A 13715-nucleotide genomic window follows, 5' to 3' on the forward strand; every position below is an offset into this window, starting at 1 on the left:
GTATGCTCAAATAGGGTGTTCTGTGTTGACAAAGGAAAGGTAGACATGATTTGTCAGAAACCTGAAGAACTGGTTTTTTCTGTGAATGGGGAAAAACGGTGTTGTTCTCTTGCTACTGGAGGAACCTACTTTTCTTCTCTCATTCACTTCTCTTGCCTGTTTTCCGAAGATTTTCAACCGAGAGTTGTTTGGGAATGTAGCTGAAGAGAAGGAAGTGAAGGGAATTGTCTCCAAGGTTATGGAAGCACGCAAAAACAAGAGTTATGATTCCTATGAAATTCTTGGAAAGTTCGTAGGAAGGGGTCAAGTGACGAAACTTATTCTGCCACTGAAAGAGGTAAGAAAAGTCAGCCAGAGTGTGTCTTAACTTTGAGTATTCTCGATTCTGTAAGGTGATTCCAGACCCTGTGGGTGGCTACTATGAAATCACCTATAAAATCCTGCTCTGGTTTCCCATTTTCCTTTTGGAAAGCAGTGTGCAACCAGCTCACAAAGTGAGACTTTACTATTGAAGTCCAGGTCAGCGACTGGCATTCTGGGAAGCTTTTAACCACTGCTAGAGAGGAAACATCTCACTCGGAGTTCTCCATGCCTTCTTCCTCTGCCTACTTTTATATCCTCTGGAGCTCCAAAGTCCTGCAAGGCTTCTTTGTGGTTTAATCTCTTGTGCATGAAGGAAATGTCAACAAAATGTATTCGGGGTATGCCCATGTACAATAATTGCCTTTTCGAAGATGCAGTTTTTAGTAGAGTGTGAGCTCATGCAGAAATGGAGCCCTGATTTGCTCATTAGCTCTTAAGTGTCCTGGTGGCGATAGGTGAACTGGCTGGAGGCTGACAAGAGGCTGGAGAGAAAGGGAGGGATACTGGCGCAGACCTGAGGCAATTCACATAAATGCTGTTCACATAAAGAGCTGGGGACTCTGACAGCATGTGATGAGGGAGAAATTGGTCTAGTTTTTCTCATGATTTCTGAATATAGGTGACAGATCATTGCCATCATGCTTCCCTCTTGAACTCTCATGGTTGTGCCTTTGCAGATTCTGGAGAGCACCACAAGCTTGAAGATAGTTCGGAAGGTGCATGAGGCACTGCGCCACATCGTGGCAGGACTGATCTTCAATTCAGACATGAATGCAGAATCCCTCCTCCTCCTCAGCCATGGACTAATCAGTGAAAATTTGCCTCTGCTCACTGAGAAGACCAAGTGAGTTCCAGGATGTTATCCAGATGGTCTGTTACTGGTTGGGAGGTTTGCTTGCAGAAATGGCAGCTCTCAAATCCAACTGATCAAGTGCATGAGAGTTTCTTTGCTTTCATTTGCCTTTGTTTTCAATGTAAGTGAATTATTTGGGCAGTCAGAGGGCAAGGAGAAAGCTTAGAAATGGGAGTTAGCATTTGCTGAACTCAAATCTACTCTTGCAAGTGCTCAGGACCTTCAGCAAGGCCTTTTCACTGTCTAGTTAGCTGGTATATGCGTTTGGATGAAGGGGCAAGGAACAGTGTTTAGAAGCAGGCTGCAAACATTTCCATGGGGCCAGGAACAAGAAAAAATGTGGGCTTGGAAGTTTTCGCTTTGCTGCTGGTGCAGAAGACAGGGAGAACCATCAGATTTTCTCTCCATCTGGTGGTGTCACTGCTCAGAGCTGGGACTGGGTGTCCTACATTTCCTATGTTACATAGGCCAGCTTTCTCTAGGACCTGACAGCTGTTTGCAGACTTCTTGGAGCAGTGTTTGTAAGCCATCAGTAATTGAAATACATAATCAGTAATGAAGTGCAGTTGGCAATGGCAAGAAGTGTATTTGCTTGAAGGAACTTCCAAAGTTGATCTGTCCACTGAGAAGAAAAAAGTGAGGATGTTGTGCAAATGATTGTGCATTTGTTATCTTTGTAATGGTGGTGTTGTTCTCAAGTCTGAGAGCCCTGTCTATCATACTGCTTTCAAGTTCATTTTATTTCGTTGTGGTCTGTGACCTGCTTTTGCTTGTTGTGAGCAAAGCAACTAGCACAGTCCAGCTCTCTTCACTCCCAGCAGCAAGATTGTTGTGGAGAGGGTTGATATCTGAATATTCTCCTTTGCCATATACTGCTTTTCAGGAAAAAAGTTACCCCTCCTCCAGATCCTCGGCTTCAACCAGAGAGCTGCCTGCTGCTCCAGCCCACTCCCATGAGAGGAGGGCAGAAAGCACTGGTCAGCAGCAGGACTAACACATATATCTTGGTTGATTCAGGACTTCGGGTAAGGATCTCCTCAGGTACAAAGCTTTGCATTCAAAATTTTTGTTAGGAGTGTTCAAAGGAAAGTATTCTGGATATGTTGTGTTAACAGCACAGCTATTAGCCTTAACTTTATTTTAAATGTCATAACTCCAATGATGCCTCTTAGAGAGCTATAAAAAGTGCTTGGCCTGTCGCAGATATTTGGATGGGATATGGCATAAATTCTACTATAACCTGAAACAATGGTGGGACTTTACTTGACTTCTTTGAGTTCCAGCCTGACTTTGAGATCAATGTCCTGATTCTTCTATGACAGCTGCTGCACATGAGCCTGAAGAGGTCCAAAGTAAATTCTTCTGAGGAACATGCTTTGGAAATGTTAGACCCTTTTGTTCAGCTGCTTATAGACTGCCTGAAATCTATGGATGTCAAGGTATAGTTCTGAGCTGAAGTCTGTCTGTTCTGTCTGCTCTATTAAGAAGAGTTCTGCCCACAAATGTCATCTTGCAGTTGATGGGCAAGAGAAGAGAAAGATGTCTGGTTTTCAAACCTGATTTAATAGGTGTGCAGATTACATTGTTTGAGGGCATGTAATCCCAAGGGGGAGGAAGGTTTGGGGCTGATGGAGGACTGAATGCTCTGCTCTGCGTTGCAGGTTCAAGTATGGGCAAGTTCTCCTAAAGCATGTTCATACAAGGAATTTACAGACTATCTGTGAGGATGTTCATGAGGTCCTGTGGCTGCTGGGAGCAGTGTTGTCACAACTGTGCTTTCTTTTGATCCAACTCCAATGTCTTTATTCCCAGCACCATAGGGAGCCACTTTTGGGGGCAGCTTTTGGTTTGAGTGAGCCTAGGGAATCTTTTCAACTTTGAATTTCCTAGGAGTGGAAGGCACACCTCATACCCCCACCTAGAGTGGGGCTTTCTGTGTCTTGAAGGCACCTCTGCTTCAGAAAGAGTTCTTGCCATTTACTGAAAGAACGCTGCGTTAATGTCTTTACCTAGTAAAATCAAAGAGAATATTGGAGTGGCAAATAGTGCTTTTAGAACAACTTTGAGATACCCTTTGTGTTATCTATGAGTTGTTTGAGAGAGGTTGGGTTTGTTAGGTAATTGCCTCTTACTACAGTTATAGATAGCCTGACCATGTCTGTAAAAGAGTGAGAAAAGCATTCTCTCATTGTACCCACATGCTGTCCTTTGGCTCTTTATTCCAGGTGATAACTGGTGCTCTGCAGTCCTTGGTATGGATTTTGAAGTTCCCTTTGCCTTCTATCAGTACAAATATGGAGTCACTGATCAAGCAGCTTTTCCTCTTGCTGAAAGAGTTTGCCAAAACAGGAATAGCCAAAGGCCAGAATTTCCACCTGGTTGTGAGCTGTTTCAAAGTAAGTTGGACCCAACTCTGCTCGTTTCTATTTTAGGATTAACTTTCTAGAATGAGACTTTTCCAGTTACAGATCCCTCCTGCAGCTGTCCCTGGAGAGGTAGTTTGGAGATCACAAGCTAGTGAGGAATATATGGCCTTGATGATTCTTTCCCAAGTACAAACTGAAAGAAAGTTACCCCCTAAAAATGCACAGCTTGTATCTGAAGAAATGTTTTTATAGAAGCATGTTTGCCTTCTTTCTTTGTTACGCTAGTATGTTGTTCCACCCTGTCCTTTTAGAGGCATCAGCTTTGAATTTGAATAGCTTGCTTTTAACATGATTCATTGGAGTAAGCCCTGGCAGCTGAAGTGAGACGTGGGAAGGGGCAATTAATAGTACTAAAAACTATTACACTTATACAGTGTCTCCCTTTATATGTCTTCTGAATGCGTTGCTGAATTAATTACAGCTTCATAACCATAAGGGAAAGTTAGAGTAATTCAGTGCTGAATGCCAGTGTGATAAGAATTTTTCCCTCTTCTCGGTTGTGTTCCCACATAATGGTTCATGCCTCTGAGCATCCTCACTCATTTCAAAGACTAGTCTGAATTTGTATATTCACTTGTGTTTAGTTTTTGTCTCAAAATTGCCATCTGAAAGCAAAAAGTGATGAGAACAGTGTTAAAGAGCAGCAGTTTATCTTTTTAAGATGAAGTGCTATAAATAAAGTCACACTTCAGTGTGGACTTCTGTTTTATGGCACTGCATATGTAATGACAATGTGCAATTTGATTTTGTAGTGTGTAACAATGCTTGTGAAGAATGTGAAGAGTCAGATAACAAGCAAGCAGCTCCAAGTGTTGCTTGGCTTTGCTGAAGAAGACATTTATGATTCATCACGCCAAGCCACCGCCTTTGGCCTTCTCAAGGTATTTCTGTGCAGCAGGCATTCGGTTCTGTGAACCACTGCAGTGGCAGTGATTCTGCTTCCTGGTGAAAGGCTATACATCTCACATCACAAACAAGCTACAGATGCTGTTAAGGCTCTCTAAGAGGGGAAGAATCAGCAAAGTTTTACTGTTTGACTTGTAGTCACTGTTTAAAATTGTTTGGGAGGCTGTTTTATACACATGCATATGAGGATGTACTTGGATCTGAGTATGTTTTTGCTAAAGAATCAACATCTCTAGTCATTAGACCAGGTGTTATCCAAAAGAAGCAGGTATGGATGTGTAAGGGATGTGTAAGCCACCTTTTCTTCTTTTTTTTTTTTTTTTCTAAATTGCTCTGGCTGTGTGTGAAAATGTGAAAAAGTCTGTGTTAAGGTACCACCTGAGACCAGTGTAGTCCCAGGTTATAGCACTGCATCTCATACTGTGTAAGCAAAATAACATAACTCCAGCTGTGCTTTCACTTCAGGCTATTTTATCCAGGAAGCTGATTGTCCCTGAAATTCATGATGTGCTGCAGAAGGTTGCCCAGCTGGCCATCACAGGTCAGAGTGAGCCAGTGCGAGTCCAGTGCAGGCAGGTTGGTAGAATGAAAAGTCTCTCATCTTACTTTATTTACAGCTGTCTAACAGGCTAGAGGGCTCAGTGTGGCCATCCCAGCTCTCACAGACATGTCCCTTATCCCTGCTTAACCCCAAACTTCATTTCCCCTTCTTACCGTTCTTTGTTCCCCTTGATATCTGGCTTTAGTTCTTGTGACTGCTTGCCTATAGTCAGACTGCTTGCCATGGTGTACCTTCATAGAGTTGTAAAGTTGTTTAGGTTGGAAAAGACCTTTAAGGTCATGAAGTCCAACTGTTAACCCTGCACTGTCCAGTCCACCACTAAACCATGTCCCCAGGTGCCACCTCTATACATCTTTTAAATACCTCTGGGGATGGTGACTCCACCACTTCTCAGGGCAGCCTGTTTCAGTGCTTGGCCACTCCTTCAGTGAAGAATTTTTTTCCAATATCCAATCTTAAACTTCCCCTGGCACAACTTGAGGCCACTTCCTCTTGTCCTGTCACTTGTTACTTGGGAGAAGAGATTGACCCCCCCACCTGGTTACAGCCTCCTTTCAGGTAGAGAGTTATAAAATCCCTCCTGGCCTTCTTTTGTTCAGGCTAAACTCCCTCAGCTGCTCCTCATATGACTTCTGCTCTAGTCCCTTGTCCAGCTTCATTGCTGCTCCTCAAATTTGCTCCAGCACTTCAGTGTCTTGTAGTGAGAGGCCCAAAACTGAACACTGTTCTTGAGTTGGAGCCTCGCCAGTCCCAAGTACGGATGAGAGCTGTTCAGCAGCGGTGACTTGGTACCTCCCTTGGGGGCTTGTTGGCCCATGTAACTAAGAGCCTTGCACTTTTTCAAATCCCAGCAGAAGAGAATTTGCCCAAAATTCATGATTACTTCCCTCTACTTCCTCATTCTTTCCAAGCTAAAACCAACCAAAAGGCAGAATTGGTTGCTCCATCTCAAGCATTGGGATACAGTACAGTAGGAGCTGCATGAAATGCTCAGAATAGTGCACTTCCATAGCTACATGGAATTCTGAAGGATGCAGAATCTTTCTAAACAGGTGCCTGCACAAATCACACTAGTACTTTAAAGACTAATCTGGCAGTTGTCAAATGCCTGCAGATCCTGTTCTGGGTACAGAACTCAAGAGCAGTTTTTGACTCTTTGCATAACAAGAATGGGACGAAAGGAATGATTCTCATAACCTTGCTGCTCCCTCACTAAATTTTCTTCATAGCCTTTTTACAAGCCTGCCTGAATGTTTCTTGTAACTTCTCTCTGTGGTGTTATTTTTTCTTTCCAGATTTACTTAAAGTACATTCTGGACTACCCCCTTGGTGACAAACTGAAACCCAATTTGGATTTCGTGCTCGCACAGCTGGAGTGAGTTTTTATTCCTGACATCTCTGTCAAAACCCAATCTTGTTGCTTAAATATGACTCTAGTGTGCCAAAGGGCTCTTTGTGATGAGCAGAGGGTGTGGCTTAAGTAGTCTTCATTTTCCTAATTCTAAAACACTTCTCTTTTTCCGAGACCAGCTATTTGATGAAGCAAGTCCTTTTTCTCCTGCCTGTTTCACAGCTGGTTTTGTTATCTGTTTGTAAACAAAGGTTCTGTTGTTTGTTTAGTGTTTAACCGGCTCCACTGTTTATGGACCAGGTGAACTGGAAAATCCAGGAAGAGTAAGGGAAGGTGCATTTATATGACTGCTGTCCTGTGGCAATGTCTCAGGTGCAGTTGCAGGCACAGTTGAGACAACTGCACCAATTCAGCAGGATTTGTGCCTCGAACATCCTTCTGAGCTTTACCCCTCCCTTGCTCAAGGTGACAGTAGTTTACCAGGTTCCCCAGTACAGTGTAGCCATGCTGATGCAATTTGGCTGTACCTCTTTATGGCCTGTTTGTGTCCCTGTGCCCATTTGCTGAGAGATGGAGCTGATGGGCTTGCTGCTTCTCTTCTCCCAAGTATCAGGCCAAATCTGGTAGCTGTTGTAGAAAGATCCCTATCAGCATGTGTTTCTGGAAGTGGCTGTTCTTGTAAATTGTTAGCAACTCTCTAGGAGGATTAACTCAGCCCTGACTGTTAATCATTTCCTCACAGGTATGAGTATGAAACTGGGAGAGAATCCGCACTGGAGATGATTGCATATCTCCTGGACATGTTCCCACAGGTAACAAGCACCCCTTGGTGGCAATTACTGTGGTTTGCAGTAACAGCATTTTCAGAGGAGTTGATTTTGGAAGCACTGCTAGTTCCTATTATCTCTTATCTTGAGCAGAACATTCACTTATCTCCAAAGAACCTGGCTTTGCTTCAAAAGAGGAATGACATGCTGGAAAGTGTGTGGTACTTCTTTGTCTAATGTGCACAGTTTGGAAGTAAAATAAAGCTGTGTCAGCTGGAGTCTGGATAAACTCACTGGTGATTTATGCCAGGAAAAAACTCAACCAGTTTAGGAAATGGGGTATGAATAGAAAGTGAAATCTGGAGTTTTCTCATTGTAAGGGTTTTTCAACATTCATGAGAGAGATTGTTGACTGAACTGGTGTGTGATGTACTGTATCTGTTTTGTTGGCCTGACTAGAGAGGGAGGGCTTCTCAGTGGGGTGGATCAAAATGAAAGCTAAAAAATAACCATGCATCTATACAGGATCACATGCAAAATCTTAAGCTGCCTTAAAGCCCTGCAGCTGGTGCTTAGCTGAGCATTCAGGAGACTGGGAGAAGTGCAATCAAGCAAGAATTTGGAGGAAGGAAGAGAAATTCTGCACAGTAATCTGTGCTTCAGCACCACCTGATGATTAAGTACTTCAAATTGGTTCCTGGGCTGTAAAATAGCAAAGAGCTTCAGTCTCTGGAGGACCTTTGGGCTGATTGCTGCAGTGGTGAGGGACTTAAGCCTATTTCAGTGAAAGCTGGGCACAAAAATGCCCTATAAGGTTTGACACTCATGTTGCTGTCCCAGAGACATGGTAGCAAGTCACAGTCATAGCAGGACTGGGACTGCTGTACTCTCCCTGTGTGCTCCAGCAACAGGATCATCCCATCTTAGTAGTTATCTGCCTTGACCTGGAGCCCACTCAGTGCCCACAGTGTTGCCCACTGAACACAGTGCAACAAATAACCCTCTTTTTCTGTTTAAATGCCAGAAGCTATGTGGGGATCTGTGGCTGACTAATGGTTGTTTCTTTCTAGGATCTCCTCCACAAACACTGCGGGCTGTTTTTTCTCTCTCTTTGTATGATGATGATAAATGATGATTCTGCCAAATGCAAAAAGATGGCGGCTTTGACTTGTAAATCTCTTCTCAGTAAGATCAACAATGAAAAACGAGATCTGATGTTTTCACTGGTCACAGAGTGGTTTCACAGCAAAAAGGTACTCCTTGGCTTTTCACTGACTGAGTCTGAACTGTTTTGGGGACTGAGTTAAGATCAAGGCAAGTGAGAGACTGCTAGTACCAGATCTGGTGGGTTGGTGGTTTCAGTTGTACATAACTTAGAGAGCAGGAAATGGTATCACTTCATAAAGCTGCACAAATGTAGGGACCTGCTGATGCTGCTGGTCAGCCTACAGACTTCGCAGCTGCATATTGCTACCATTTTCATCTGGCAACTAATAACTAGGTGATTAGTTATCCTCCAACTGAACTCGAGTTCTGTCCCTCTACATTAGTGGAGTTCTTCAACACTTCGTTGTTTTCATCTTAACATGTTCTGTTTTGGTTTGTAGCTGTGAGCTGCCTGTTGCATTGTGAAGAGTCAAAGTAGCTCCTAGGCCTTTGCAGCTGGGAATGGGGCTGGCAAAGGTCCTTTGGCATTCAGTTTTAGGGTGCATTTCCAGGGCTAACTTCTGCTGCCAGATGCTTTTGCACCTAGCTGGCAGCATCTCCTTTTTCAACAGTACTCTGAAAAACAGCTTCTCTTAAGGTGCTCTTGCGATAGGCAGAAAGTATGGGTTGCTACCAGCTCCTGCATGTGGGAGCTCTTGCACATTTGATTATCAAGAAGTAACAAGGGGTGTTATTTTTTGTGTTGTCAGAGCTCACACAGGAGGTTGGCAGCCCAGGCATGTGGTTTGTTTGTTGAAGTGGATGGAGTAATGTTTGAACGGCGGCTTGAAGCAGTCCTCACTTTGATTGAAAAAGAAATCAACCCAAGTAAATTTGAAAATGTAAGTAATTTTTCCCCGTGCATGAAGGTCAGGGAAAGAGAATTAAGAAAACTAAAAAAGGGAAGAAGCGTAGGAAAGATTTATCAGTTGGACTTACTGTTTGGGACTGAGGAAAGACACAAAACACACACATTTGTTCTGAAGTGGACCTCACTGACCTAGAACCGTATTTTTTTGCTTGTAAGCCCAAATTTGAGATCATATGTCACAGCACAAGGGGGAAAGGAACTTCGCAAAGTCACCTGGCCTGAGCCTGCAGCCATACCATGTAACCAGCAGATACATTGCTCCTTGCAGTGTGGGAAACGTGTCTGCTAGCTGCAGAGATTTGTGTAAGCATTGCAGGTCAGGAGTGCATGGCTTGTGACTGTCTACTTTGTCCTGTGTTATCTACAGCTTTAACTTTCAAAAGGGTTCCCTCCTGCACTTCAGACCATGGTTTTGCTGTATGGAAAATCCTTTTAGTGCACATGATTAGCTCAGAATAAAAAGGCTGCCTCAGATTCTGCTTAGCCTATGATAATGCCAAAGCGATCCCAGTCACTGCGCCTGAGGAGTGGCCATGTGTGTTACTAATGCTCAGCATGTTACCCTTGCACAAGAAAGAAAAGAACCTCAGGATCTGTAAATTGGCAAGAGATGATACCTGCAGTGAGGAGAAATTTCAGTGTGATCGTGCCCTGTGCTGCAACACATAGGTGGGATACTGACTAGTTATATCAAGCCAGCTGGTGATTGCAGGCAGGGTGAGGACCAGGGCAGCACACACAGTGTTGTCATAACAACTTGGGGCTTCCCGGGTGATACAGGCAAGTCTGCGCTCAGCTTGGCTCCAGTGCTGAGAACCAAATCCGCACAAATACGTGCACAGACATAAATGTTACACAATGTGCGTAATTGTTTGCATTTAGAAACCCAGCAGTTTGTTATACTAATGTCTGTATGAAAAACAAGAAGAATGATTCTAATAACAATCTCCTGCAGAGATTATCTCCAGAGGAAATGCTTCAGCAGAGCTGCTTCTGTTCTGTTTATTTTGGGAATTGGATGCAAGTCAGTCTTCTGGTTTTTTGGAGGGTTGATCTGAAATTTATTTTAGTAAGGATCAATAAGCACTGTCTTCAGGTTCTCATAAGGATCTTTCTTGACTTGCTGATTTTATTAGATAACTGAAGAGGAGGAGGAGAAGGCTGCAGATAGGCTGCTATTCAGTTTTCTTGTGCTGGTAAAAAAGCTAATCACGGAGTGCAACTTGATTCAATTAACCAAGAACAATGATGTTGTGAGCAATATCTGGGGTAAGTACCAGGCATTATTACGGCTGTGTTACAAGGATGATTCTTTGTGTGCCATGTGGTTTTTCACACCCTAATACAAATAACTGAACTTTGTCGTACAAGGTTTTCATTCTGCAAAATGCTAACGCACAGCAGTTACTGGGCAATGAAAGAGAAGTTGCCAATGGAAAAGGTTACAGGGTTGATGAAAACAAGACACCTCTGTCTCAGTTGCTGGGAAGTATTTTTTATTACCTAAGAGCAAATAGTAGCAAACTATTGCATGCTTGACCATAATTACATCCTCTTGGATGAAAACATTGAGTTCTTCTGGGAAGATGAGATTTTCTTGATGAGATCATACATACCAGCCAGCAAGCAATGACATATGGTAATAGTGCTGTCAGTACTGTGTGTCTGCCGGGCTATTTGATTCAAGCAATTTCCCTGTGTGTGAGGTTAGAGAATATCAGCCTGGTTTATTGGCATTTCATTGCCTTGTTTTTAATTGGTTCATTTGGTGCAATCAGAAGACCTGGATCTGGCTGGTTAGTGTCTTTGAAGAGTCCAGCCTGCCAGGTGCCTTTAGTGAGATAGCAGATAACCCTTGTTATCCTGGGTTGCTTGGTGATGAGCAGCTTGGATAGAGGTGATTCAGGAAGGCAGCTCTGTTTCTTCTTTGAAGCATCCTCAGCCTTTATCCAGGGTTCGATTTGACCATCAGCAGCAGAGCCAGCTGACACGAGTCTCACAGCAGCCAGTCCCCAGACATCATGGGCAGATGAGCTGTGCACTGAGGCCCTGAGGGGACCATAGTTGCTGCAGAAACATGACTTGTCAGTCAGGATTGGAACAAATGTCTTTTTGTGTCATGCCCACTGTTTCTGCCCAGTTGTCATCGCTTTTCAGCAATGGCCCAATCTTTTGATGTTTCAAAGTGCTGTGGGGTGCATTCAAGAAAGCCTGATCACTGTGGGGACATTTGGCTACCTGTAGCTTTTTGCTGCTCTCTGCTTTGGCTGGATTGACTTGCTAGAAGGTCTTTTATTATGTTCTGAGCAGATGAGGACAGTTCATTTCCTTCACCTTTTTATTGTAGCGCATATGCTGTGATAATTCTTGGAGCGACCTGGTTCCATTTTTGCTCTCACTGGACCAGCTTCTGTACTGAAAGGTTTTCTTTCCCCCAGGTCATGTCCAGTCTCACCTGTGGTATCCTCATACCTGGGTGTGGCTGACAGCCACTGAGATCTTTGGCTTGTTGTTTGCATCTTATAAGCCAGAAGAACTTGTCAACAAGTGGAAGGAAAGAAAGTCAGGGAAGAGGAAAAAGACACCAGCAGAACTGTCTGCAGCCACAGTCTTCTTGACTGCTGAACTGGACAGAAAGGTAGTGATGTCTGTACTACTTCTTCACCCTGACTGGGACATAAAAGTAGTTTATAGTTTGGCATGCACATTCTCTTTTAGTCGCTTGTCTGCTGCCTAACCCTGATCACTGAAGGGATTTGAGGATGTGTCTCTCCTGCTGGGAGGAGGATTCTTTGGGGTCTTATTCTCAGCAACACAAAGATTTCCCTGTAGACTGTAAGATGCATGCAGAAGTTGTGTTGAGCTGATCCTTTGGCCTCCCCTGGGAAGTGCCTTTGGTGACTGCAAGTACTGCTTTGAGTTTCTGCTACCAGCTCCCTTAAATGGAGACATTTCTTTCTTGTTTTTCTTTTCCCCAGATGAAAGAACTCGTCTTTGCATTCTGCCATCAGCTGCAGTCCAAGTTCCTGGACACATCTCTGGGTGAGCAGGTAAGAACAGGAGCAGATCTGGAGCTGCAGGAGGGCACAGAGCAGGCCCTAGTGCATGAGGGAGTGTTACGTCCTAGTCAGGACAGCAGTGCTGCTGTGGTGGTGGTGGCTCAGGGCACACACACAGTTCAGGGCCAGCTGCTCTGTGCTGAGGGCATCTGAACAGCTGTGAGTCTCACAGGGGCCCAGAAAAGTCCCCTTTGTGGTGTCAGCCTCCCGAGAGGTGGCAAGGACAGCAAGGGGAGGCACCATGCAGGGAAGGGACTGGGGTCCCTCTCTCAGGGAGAGTTTGGCTCTGCAGCCTAGACTGGAGGAGGTTGGGCCAACATATCCTGGAGCAGGGATCCAGATCTCTGGATGGATCCCTGCAGTTGCACTGGAGCCTGTTTGCTGTGAGTGTTTAGTCCAGCTTCGTGGTGTTGCTTGGAGGTCTGACTCCACTGTGAACCTAGTCAGTGGAGTCTCCTTGTGGAGAACCAGGGGTACCAGAGTACCTCCTGGGGAAAGACTCTTCCATACTGCAGGAGAATACTGAGGATATTTTATAGGACTAAAATGCTCTGTCACGTGGCTTACCTGGCAGTGGGTGAAGCCATTACAGCCTGGGTTGGCAGGTTCCTCTCTCAGATTAAGCATTGGCTTTTACATGCCCTGCTACTGAGAATGAGGGAACCCACAGTGACTGACTCCTCTGTTTTCACACTTCAGGTTATAAAGAATTTGCTTTTTGTGGCCAAAGTTGTTTACCTGCTAGCTCCTGCCTCAGAAGAAGGTAAAGAGGCAGAAGAACTCAGCTGTGAAGTGGAAGAGCAGGAGGGCTCAGAAGATGAGAAAGATATTTCTGCTCAAGAAGAGGACAAACAAGAGAAGGGCCATCCAGCCACACTGCTGTGGCTAATGAAGAAGCTCTCTGTCATGGCCAAGCGAGAAGCAGCATATTCCCCTAAGGTCCCTTTGAAGGTAAGGAATAGGGTTAGACCCACTGCTTTTGATGCAGTAGGCACTTCTAGAGGCATGTTGCTCTGGCTCTTTGCTTTCAGGGGACCAGCCACAGAGGGTGCTGTGAGCTGGTGCTGAAGCAAGGACTAGTAGGTGCTGAAGAAATAAGCATTTCAGTTTGGGATTCTCAGGAAAGGCTTGTGCCAGTCTGCTTTTTCCTGATGCTTCCAGCCTTCTCATGGGGTGGTGGAAGAGTGATAATCCCCAAGGCACCAAGCTGAAGGGGACTTTGAAAGCTCAAGAGCACCAGGTTTATGCAGGCAGGGGAATGGCAGTCTGGAGTAACTTGCTAGGAGAAGGGGAGGGAGTGTGTGGGAGAGCATCAGGAAAAGCAATGTGGTTCCCTGTGGTGCAGAGTTAG

General features: G+C 44.6%; 1 protein-coding gene across 1 annotated transcript in view; it reads left to right on the forward strand.

Annotated features, from left to right (window-relative positions):
- The window catches only part of UTP20 (UTP20, small subunit processome component), a 62290-nt gene that overhangs the window by 45592 nt on the left and 2983 nt on the right, over nucleotides 1–13715 (forward strand). The window contains exons 45-59 of the mRNA XM_017804340.1: nucleotides 170–337; nucleotides 1041–1207; nucleotides 2100–2241; nucleotides 2539–2655; nucleotides 3442–3612; nucleotides 4395–4523; nucleotides 5014–5124; nucleotides 6406–6485; nucleotides 7204–7273; nucleotides 8299–8481; nucleotides 9145–9276; nucleotides 10442–10574; nucleotides 11744–11943; nucleotides 12284–12355; nucleotides 13064–13315. Coding sequence (XP_017659829.1) covers nucleotides 170–337; nucleotides 1041–1207; nucleotides 2100–2241; nucleotides 2539–2655; nucleotides 3442–3612; nucleotides 4395–4523; nucleotides 5014–5124; nucleotides 6406–6485; nucleotides 7204–7273; nucleotides 8299–8481; nucleotides 9145–9276; nucleotides 10442–10574; nucleotides 11744–11943; nucleotides 12284–12355; nucleotides 13064–13315 — 2127 coding nt within the window. The remainder of the gene's footprint in view (nucleotides 1–169; nucleotides 338–1040; nucleotides 1208–2099; nucleotides 2242–2538; nucleotides 2656–3441; nucleotides 3613–4394; nucleotides 4524–5013; nucleotides 5125–6405; nucleotides 6486–7203; nucleotides 7274–8298; nucleotides 8482–9144; nucleotides 9277–10441; nucleotides 10575–11743; nucleotides 11944–12283; nucleotides 12356–13063; nucleotides 13316–13715) is intronic.

This window comes from Lepidothrix coronata, unplaced genomic scaffold (assembly GCF_001604755.1).
Source record: "Lepidothrix coronata isolate B3197 unplaced genomic scaffold, Lepidothrix_coronata-1.0 Scaffold9, whole genome shotgun sequence".
NCBI classification, from domain to species: domain Eukaryota; kingdom Metazoa; phylum Chordata; class Aves; order Passeriformes; family Pipridae; genus Lepidothrix; species Lepidothrix coronata.